This window comes from Dama dama, chromosome 29 (genome assembly GCF_033118175.1).
Source record: "Dama dama isolate Ldn47 chromosome 29, ASM3311817v1, whole genome shotgun sequence".
Classification (NCBI taxonomy): domain Eukaryota; kingdom Metazoa; phylum Chordata; class Mammalia; order Artiodactyla; family Cervidae; genus Dama; species Dama dama.
Window position 1 is genome coordinate 66,673,333 of NC_083709.1, and position 10,057 is coordinate 66,683,389.

Consider the following 10,057-nt stretch of genomic DNA (forward strand, 5'->3'; position numbering starts at 1 on the left):
AACTGCCATATGACCCAGCAATCCCACTTCTGGGCATACACACTGAGGAAACCAGATCCGAAAGAGACACGTGCACCCCAATGTTCATCGCAGCACTATTTATAATAGCCAGGACATGGAAGCAACCTAGATGCCCATCAGCAGATGAATGGATAAGGAAGCTGTGGTACATATACACCATGGAATATTACTCAGCCGTTAAAAAGAATTCATTTGAATCAGTTCTAATGAGATGGATGAAACTGGAGCCCATTATACAGAGTGAAGTAAGCCAGAAAGATAAAGAACATTACAGCATACTAACACATATATATGGAATTTAGAAAGATGGTAACAATAACCCTATATGCAAAACAGAAAAAGAGACACAGAAGTACAGAACAGACTTTTGAACTCTGTGGGAGAATGTGAGGGTGGGATATTTCAAAAGAACAGCATGTATACTATCTATGGTGAAACAGATCACCAGCCCAGGTGGGATGCATGAGACAAGTGCTCGGGCCTGGTGCACTGGGAAGACCCAGAGGAATCGGGTGGAGAGGGAGGTGGGAGGGGGGATCGGGATGGGGAATACGTGTAACTCTATGGCTGATTCATGTCAATGTATGACAGAACCCACTGAAATATTGTGAAGTAATTGGCCTCCAACTAATAAAAAAAAAAAAATTAAAAAAAAAAAAAAGAAACATTAAAAAAAAAAAAAGAATGCTCTCTGGCCAGGTAGTTGGAGTTCTCCCAGGCTTTGATCACAACAGTTGGTTCAAGAATTGAATCAAGAGTTGGTCCAACAATTGGCTCTGTCATTGACCCTCAGAATTGCCTACAAGAGAAAAAGCTGGGCCTCAGTGCTTTGAATATTCCTGGGGATTTTGGACAGATTCCTGGCCACCTAGGCATCTCCTCCCCTCCACTGGGTGAGGCAGAGTGCACAAGTGCAGGCTCTCTTTATTTCTCTGTCTCTCTCCCCTACCAGCCTGCCCTCCACTCTGAACAATCTCTACACTACAAACATGTCATGTGTAACATGCCTTGAGCCAGGTACCAGAAGGTAGGGGTGGGTGGGGGGACATGATGGCCAAAAGTGGGTCTTTGCCTTCAGAGAATGTCCAGCAGAGTGGGACTACCCAGAGACTGAGACATGTCTGAGAATGTCACAAAGCTGTCCGGGGGGCTGGGCCCGGGAGGGGCAGGCAGAATCAGCCCAGGATGACAGTAACAGGGATGGAGGAAAGGGTGGCCCCAGGAGATATTTAGAAGGAAGAAATTATAGAATTTAGAGATAGATCAGGGGTGGGACATGCAGGAGAGAGAAAAATGAACAATGGTTAAAATCCCAGATCTTGAGACTTGGAAGGAGTTAGAAGGAGAGACTGTCTGGGCTGGTGGGGGTAGCGCGGCTACACGGTTGTCTCCGACATTTCCATGTACAGTTTCTCTAGTTCTATGTGCCCAGCTCCAGGCTAGTTACTAGAAATAGAGATACGACTAAGAGACAGTTTCCGTGATTGAGACCGTTTACGGCCGGTTGATTTGTTGTATTTGAGATAATGGTGAGATATTACTATTAGTAAGGGCTGCCATTAACTTACAGATGTTTTCTAAATCTTATCTAGTTCTCCCCAAAGCCTATGAAGCAGGTACGAGGGATACTTGGATGTGAACAGCTGGAAGGACCCTTCTTTCCTGGGCTGTAGTAACTTGTATTCAGAATGTCTAGCATCTTTAACCTCTGCCCTCTAAGCGCCAGGAGCCTCTCCCCACTGCACACTTGGATTTCCTCAAGGGTTAGGGGATGTTGTGGGGCTCACGGGGTGAGGGGGCAGTGGCTCCGCTGGGCCCCATGGTTAAATAGGTACTGGCCTGTCAGTCAGGGTCCGAGTGGTCCCTGCTCACCCCTGCATGGCAGAGTTCTCTGTCCCCCAACTCCTGGGGGTCACTGCCCAGAGTCTGCCGAGGTGGAGACTCGGCCACTCTGGTGCAGAGCCTGGAAACAACGTAAGGAACCCCCTCAGAAGGAGAACACGAGGCTTCCTGGGACAGAGCGGTGAATCAGACAAGTACTGTTCAGATGACCCAGTGTTCAGACACGAGAGATTACACACTCGCTTCTCCACTGAGTTCTTGCCGCGCGAGGGGGCTCCCTCCACGAAGGGCCAGCACTTTGGCCCCTCCTTCTACCACCCCTTCCCTTCTCTTCAGGAAAGTTCTGTCTCTCTGACCTTTAGAGCACCTGGTTCCAGCCCTGGGATCATCTCAAAATGGTAGTGCTGCTTCTCCGCCTCCATAGAGAACGTGCTGTTACTCCTGACTCCTGAGAGAATCTCCAGATGTCTTGAGTAGGGATCTGGTTACAGGCCTTGTGAATTTCATGGGGGTGTCATGTCCACATTTGTCCTCAGAATGCCACAATAAACAGAGATGTCTCCCCAGAGGATGCTGGGCTTGCTGGAGTTCAGACTGCTCCTGCAGTCCACTTCTCTTTGGCAAACTCATTTACACACATACGCACAAACACACTTGCAGAAAAGAGATTTCTGACACACAATTAAAGCCCAACATCCCCTTGGCTGGTCTGTCCAAGGCTTCTCTAGACAATGAGGAGTAATGAGGAGAAGCATTTTCAGCAATACCTTAAATCTCAATGTCCCAAGACCCCCACACGCTGAGTTAGTAAGAAGTTTAGCCCCAGACTACTCAGTGTGATGGCAGAGGGCAGCAACAGCACCACCTGGGAACTTGTTGATAATGCAGATTCCTGGGCTTTTCCCTGGGCCTGCTTAATCAGTCTCTGGGGGTGGGTCCCAGCAACCTGCTTGTGCACCCACAAGTATGTGTGTGTGTGTGTACCTGTGTGTTTCCAATCTGTGTTTTAACAGGTCCCCTAGGCGATTCTGATGCACACTACTGCCCGAGAGCCCTGGTCTATCTAGACTTCTAGGATTGGGGTCCCAGTTATACCTTTAAGGTCTCCCAGAGGAAGGAGGGTGTTTTTATGCATGGTCAGAGCAGCTTCCTGTAGTTCCTCGGAGTCTCTGCTCTTCCAGTCCTTGCTCGCCCCTCACTCGTGAATCTCGACCCTTGACTGTCTACAGCCCTGCTGACCTCCTCTGGTCACTGGTCTCTGTGGCCTCACTCTCTCTCCTACCAACAGGGAGTTGCTTTTCTGTCCTCAGAAATCCACTTCCTCGGAAAGTTCTCATAACAGAGCAGATGGGTCCCTAGTGGCCCAGAGGTCAAGGAAACTGTAGATAGTATGACTGGCACTTCAGGGGTCCACCAACAATCTCCCATGGCAATACAGTTAGACTTGTACCCGCAGACAGCAGAGCAGTGCCCACAACTCCAGGGTTCCAGACACTCTCCCTAAGTGATGGATAAGTTGATGAGTCTCGAGCTCAGACGTTTTCCCCATATCTTTCTGGAAGTTCCTCAAACATTCTATACTCCAAAATGAATTCATCTTCTCCCCGCAAACCATCAGCTGGATCAATATTCTCTACCTTGGCGATGTCACCATCATCCACCCATCATCTGAGCTAGAAACATTGATTCTATCCTCTTTCCTGTCTGTTACATTCAACCAAAATCGAATACTGTATTTTGTATCTACCAAACATTTCTTTAATCTCCTCATCTTCACCCTCTAATCACTCCCCAGTCAGTATTCTTATCTTTGTTTGCCTGAAGTGTTTCTCTGTCTCCTTAGACCTTGTTTGTCCTCCCTCCTGCCCCCAGTGTTCCCTCTACTTTGTGACTGGAAGGACCAGCCTAAGATGCAGATTTCATCATGTCAGACCCTTACTTAAAATCCCTAACTGCCTCCTCATCTGCTACAGGAAAAAGTCCTAGCTCCTCAGGATGTCCCAAAAGATCAGCATGGGTCCAGCCCTGCCTCCCTCCCCATCCAGCCCCTTTGTGCTCTAGAAACACTGCCCTGATGGTCACTCCTTACTCCAGGGGCTCCGTCTCGTTTCTGAGCTTTGATTTATGCAGCCTTTTCTGGCTGGAACGATTCCCCACTCCCCTTCGTCTGGCAGACGGACATGCCTCCACTCCAGTGGTGAGTGAGTGCTGATGAGTGTTTAACAACCACATCCCCAAGTCAGAAAAAGCCCTGATCTGGAACATTTGCTGATTTCTGTGGTGTAAACGCTCCTAGGAGGGCCCATTTCAAGCTACCAACAAAGTCACTGCATGGGAGTTGGGAGGAGATGTACACAGTTGGGAGCCAGCGCCAGCACACCGCGGACCTCGGGTTACCTTCTCCCGGAGGTCTGGCCCTCGCCTCCCTCTGGGCTATCACATAAGCGTGGGCATTCTCCCTGGTCTGTGCCTCCTTCCTTGTGTGGTAGCTCTCTTTTCACTTTCCTGTCTCTAGACCCTGGTTCTTGGCACATTTCTGCCTTCTGTGTAACAGTACACACTCAATAATCATTTGCTGGATAGAGAAAGATAACCATTTTCTGTATCCATCCCTGGGATTCCCATAAGGTCTGGGAGCATATGAGCAGATGATAGGATGCTGAAAGGGCAATGACTGAGATGGATGCCAGGGGAGGATTCAGGAAGATCACGGTGGGATACTTCAAGGACCCTAATGCCACAAGTTGAAAATTAGGAAGAGACTGTGTCTTTCACTCAGACCCCTATAAACCACCGCATAAGCACAGACTTGCAGAGAAGGGAATGGCAACCCACTCCAGTATTCTTGCCTGGAGATTCCCATGAGTCATGTAGTCATTGACCAGCAGGCTGTTGGGTTCTGTTAATGGGATTGTGATATTAAGAGAGAAGGAAGAGAGAGAGGGAGAGAAGGAGGGAGGGAGAAAGGAAGCAGGCAGTAAACTTCCTCTGATGTCTTCAACATAATTGGATCTTGGGGATGTTATCCCAGAAGGATACAAAGTTTCTAAATGTGTCAACTCACTTTCCAAACTTTAAATGACTTCAGGGACAAAACGGTCCCAAGGAACAGACTGGAATTTAAATTATCTTCTAAGGGTGATGGCCAGTCCTTTGGAAATTGTACCCTGAGACACAGGGCAGACGACTGGCTAGACCCTTCACCTGTCACACATTCTGAACCCTCACCCTGATACTTCCCACCTGGTATTGCTCTTTCTGATATGTGGCCTCTTCCCAGCCCTTAGGAAGCAGACCCTTCTTGCTCACAGGTCTCTGATAAAGGTAAGCGCAGGATTTGATGACACCAAATGTCTCATCAGTGCAGCGGCATTTCTGTTCTCAGACTTGACTGTAATGGAATAGGGTTGAGAAGGCGAGGTAGGAAGCCCTTCATGGATAAGGTGTTATTCTCACACAGGCAAATAAACCCATCAAACTGCAAGAGTCTCTAAGGTCATCTGGCCTCACCCCACTTTGTGCAGAAAGGAAAGGGTTGCCTGGAACCCCACAGCTCATAATCTTTTTCTCACACAGTTGTCCCTTCTTGATTAAAACTGGGAGGCTTTTTCTTCTTTTGTAGTTAAGAATCCAACATCCAGCAATAATAATGAGCCACGAATCTGGATCTAGTGATGATGACGTGGAGGGAATATTTTCTTCACAGAATCCAGGTTTGGGGAAAAGTCTGGAGGGCTGGCTGACATAGAGTGAAAACCCAGCCTGGTACTGATTTACTGTCTCAGCACAGATATCCAGGTGGCACTGTGTTCTGGGCAGGTGAGCCATGCTCAAGGTGGGGGCCATTCTCAGTAGTGACCAGCCTGTGTAGTCAGTTTCTGGATGGTACATCTGCTCATGAGAAATACGACTGTTTTAAGGCCCCGGGAGAAAAAGAGAGATGGACTCTTGTTTATCTTCATGCCAAAGCCAAGCTATTTCTGGACCTTTGGAGGGCTGTCTGTGGAAGAGGGATTAATGTTGCAAAGAAGCAGATTTCGGCTCAATATCAAAGGGGAACTACTTCAAAGCGAAATGAGTCTCGCCAGAAAGCACAGCGCCCCACATCATTCAGGGAGCCAAAGGCAGGCCAGAGGGCCACGAGGAACACAGCAAGGGGCTTTGCACATTGGAAAGGGCACAGATTGCGAAATACGTCCCAAGGCCTGGTGTCAATACCGTGAGAGGCACCGTTCTGGTCGAGGATGACATAATTACTTGTGTGTGTGACTATGTGCGTGACTGTCTGCTCTATTAGGTTTTGAGCCCCTTGAGGCTGTAGGCTGTGCCCTTCTTTGCTGTGATCCCAGCACCTAACACAGTGCCCGCCTCAGCACAGATGCTCAGTAAATACATCAGCCTGAACTGAATTACTGTGGTGTGGGCTTGGTCACAGCTACAGTGCTGAGCACCACCAGACAAGTGTCTCAGAGCTCCCCAGGCAGGAGGGTTCCCTGCAGAGTCGAGGCAGGGGCTGGATGACTGAGAACACTTGAAGAGGTGGAGATCTGGGAATTCATGAATGTTTTAGATACAGAGCAAATAGAGGCAAATGCCCAACATCCTCAGTGTTACCTACCTTTTTTTTTTTTTACTGGTCCAGAATAAATCCCAGTTTGGGGAGCTCTTAGAAGTCTGAGGGGAGATTCAAGCTTTCCAGAAAGAAAGGCTGACAGAGGAGGACTTGGAATGGTGGAAACAGTCTCAGGGAGAAGCCGGTGCCTCTGGTGAGGCAGATGGAGAACGAAGAAAAGAAGGGACAGTCCATCAGAAGGCCAAGCTCCTTCAGCTTGGCCACAGTGCACGAAAGGGTCCGTTGCGCCCCGAATGTCCCAAAGGATCAACAAGAGGTGAAGGCCTTGGCACTGTGTCTGGGTTAATTCTCTCAATAGGCGATGCCAGGGCAGAGCAGCTGTGGTCCCTCACCTTCCACTAAGAAAGGAGGCTTGGTTTTCTGCTTTTTCCTGTCAGTTTTCAGCTATGTTGTCTTGTCTCCTGTGTGACTTACTCTTTTTCAATGTGTGCCAGGAGTTGTATTTGCAGAATTGTTTGTGGACCTGATTTAGAGGTAGTGATGATGTTGCCTTCCTTCAAGGTATATTTGTGTTTGCTTCTGTTAGGTATTTGGGAGCATCAAACATTGGGGACCACCTCAGTCCAATTTCAGAGCTTGAGAAGATTTGAAGCTGAGCTGCAGCACCTGTAAACACATGTTTCTTTCTGATTAACTCTTATTCCTATGGTGTTGCCCTTTGGTTTCTTTCCAAAGGGAGGAGGCTTAGTTAGGGGCCCTTCGCAGTGGGCCTTGCACTTCAGACCTGTTTCTACCTCCAAGAGGCTGTGAGTAACGCTTCTTGGTCTCTCAGAGGCCACCTCCGGAAGGTGCTGATGCCCCAGCTGACACATAGACTCAAAAGCCAGATTTACTTCTCTGAATTCCTTTCTTCCCCGTGAATCCTGACACTGTGATTCCTTGTCGTCTTATCTGTCTTGCCAAGTGCTTTACACAAAAGTTTTAAATCATTTGCCCAATTTTTAAAATTTTTCATCTGCAGATGAGTTAGTCCAAATTAACTCTTCATTCTTACTGAGAACAGAAGTAAAATACTGATCTCCATCGTAATTTTTCTAGAGCCCCTTAGACATGACCAGATTGTCAGAGCTCAACAGGGCAGAGATTTTTGCCCTCATGCCCAGCCACTTTTGGAGTCAGAGAGTGCTGAGGTTGACGGCAGAGAGTTCCTGCAGGTGACGGAGCAGAGGCACTATGGACAGGTCCAATGAGACCTCCCCCGTGGTGGGGTTCATTCTCCTGGGCCTCTCAGCCCACCCAAAGCTGGAGAAAACACTCTTTGTGCTCATCCTGCCCGTGTACCTGGTGATCCTGCTGGGCAATGGGATCCTCATCCTGGTGACCATCCTTGACTCCCGCCTACACATGCCCATGTACTTCTTCCTGGGGAACCTCTCCTTCCTGGACATCTGCTACACAACCTCCTCAGTGCCCCTCATCCTTGATAGCTTCCTGACCCCCAGGAAAACCATCTCTTTCTCAGCCTGTTTTGGGCAGATGTTCCTCTCCTTTGCCATGGGAGCTACGGAGTGTGTTCTTCTGGGCATGATGGCGTTTGATCGCTACGTGGCCATCTGCAACCCCCTGAGGTACCCTGTAGTCATGAACAAGGTTGCCTGTGGGCCCATGGCTGCTGGCTCCTGGGCAGCTGGTATCACCAACTCTGTAGTTCAGACATCCCAGGCTGTGAGACTGCCCTTCTGTGGGGCCAATGTCATCAACCACTTCGCCTGTGAGATCCTGGCTGTCCTGAAGTTGGCCTGTGCTGACATCTCCATCAATGTGATCAGCATGGTCGTGGCCAATGTGATTTTCCTGGGCATCCCAGTTCTGTTCATCTTTTTCTCCTATGTGTTCATCATTGCTACCATCCTGAGGATCCCCTCAGGAGAGGGGAGGAAAAAGGCCTTCTCCACCTGCTCTGCCCACCTCACAGTGGTGTTCATCTTCTATGGGACCATCCTCTTCATGTATGGGAAGCCCAAATCCAAGGACCCCCTGGGGGCAGACAAACAGGACTTTGCAGACAAGCTCACCTCCCTCTTCTATGGGGTGGTGACCCCCATGCTCAACCCCATCATCTACAGCCTCAGGAACAAGGATGTGAAGGCTGCTGTGAGGAACCTGGTGACTCAGAAACACCTAACTGAGTGACCATCACAGATTCCCAGGCTGCCAGAGTGCAAGACCCCCAAATTCCTCACTGTCTTCATGGGGAAATGGTAACCCAGGGATGTCCTTAGGTTGTCAGTGGAAAGAGCCTTTTCATTTCTGGTGCTGCTGGTTACCTTCTTGGCTTCACCCAGAACCATACGGTATCACATCACAGCTGTATTTTGCTGCCTAAGTCTGAAATCCTCTGATACCAGAATTTGGTAAATATCCATTAAAAAGTTATAAATATAGTCAAAAGAGACAAACGGAAATTTTAGTGGTACTGAGATTTGCAAGTATTTTGTTTTTTCCTGTGTGAAACTGTTAACCAAAAGTGAGGTCTGGCTGCTTGGCACTCACAAGCCAATAAAGAGGCAAGTTGGGTAGAAAGGAAAGATTGCTTTATTTTGAAGTCTGGCAACTGGGGTAGGGGATTGCAGACTCCTGTCAAAGGTCAATTTCCACCCCACTCCCCCAACTGACAATCAGTGGGCAAGAACTTTTACAGGTGGGGAAAGGAACTATATGCAAAAACAGCACTGTCAGCTCTTCACAATTGTCTTGAGATTGATAATGGGGTGGTCTGATCAGCATCACCTTGATTGTTTTAAGTACAGTTAGTCTTCAGCTCCAGGGTCCATTTGTTCTTATTTCTTTAAGGCCAGTTCTTGGAGTTGTGGGGGCTTATGTCATGGCTACAGTCGGTCATTGAGTTAACGTCTTCCACCTGGTAGGGGTTTTAGTGTCTATGAAACAGCTCAAAGGATACAGCTCAGAATATTACCTATAGCCCTTGAGGAGTAACTAAAGGCCCTTGACTTTTTTTTTTAATGATGAAACTATCATTTTTTTTGTCCTGTTTGTTTTCCTTGTATCAGTTTTCTCTTGCTGTGTAGCAAATCACCACAATATAGCAGCTTAAATCCTTGCTCATTTATTAGTTCACAGTTCAGAAATCCAGCATGACATGACTTGGTTCTTTTCTCAGGGTGTCAAATGGCTAAAATCAAAGTGTCAGCTGCATTAAGTTTTCATCTGGAGCCTCTGAGGAAAAATCCACTTTCAAGCATATTTATGTTGCAGAATTCAATTTTGTGTAGCCACAGGATTGAATTCCCATTTCCTTTTTGCATGGCCCCTCCATCTTCATGTCAGTAATGGTGCATCAAATTCTTTTAGTGCTTTGAATCTTTGGCTTTCCTTTCTGCTACTAGCCAGAGAAAAACTCTCTGCCTTTACAGGATTCATGGTTAGGTCAGGCCCACCTGGATAATCTCTATGTTAAGGCCAATTATGTCATCATTTTTACAGTCCTGGGGATTATGCAGAGTGTGTACACCAGGGGGGGAAAAATCTTTGGGACATCTTAGAATCCTGCCTTCCACAGTTGTAACCCCTGTTCTTCTGGGCTATGCACAGGGGACTTCC

At 47.9% G+C, this 10,057-nt stretch overlaps 1 protein-coding gene across 1 annotated transcript; it reads left to right on the forward strand.

The window, feature by feature from the left end:
- The first annotated feature begins 7,669 nt into the window (after positions 1-7,669).
- LOC133048618 (olfactory receptor 13C7-like) lies at positions 7,670-8,629 on the forward strand. The gene has a single exon (XM_061132366.1). It carries the CDS (start codon positions 7,670-7,672, stop codon positions 8,627-8,629), a length of 960 nt encoding a protein of 319 aa, XP_060988349.1.
- The last annotated feature ends 1,428 nt before the right edge of the window (positions 8,630-10,057 follow it).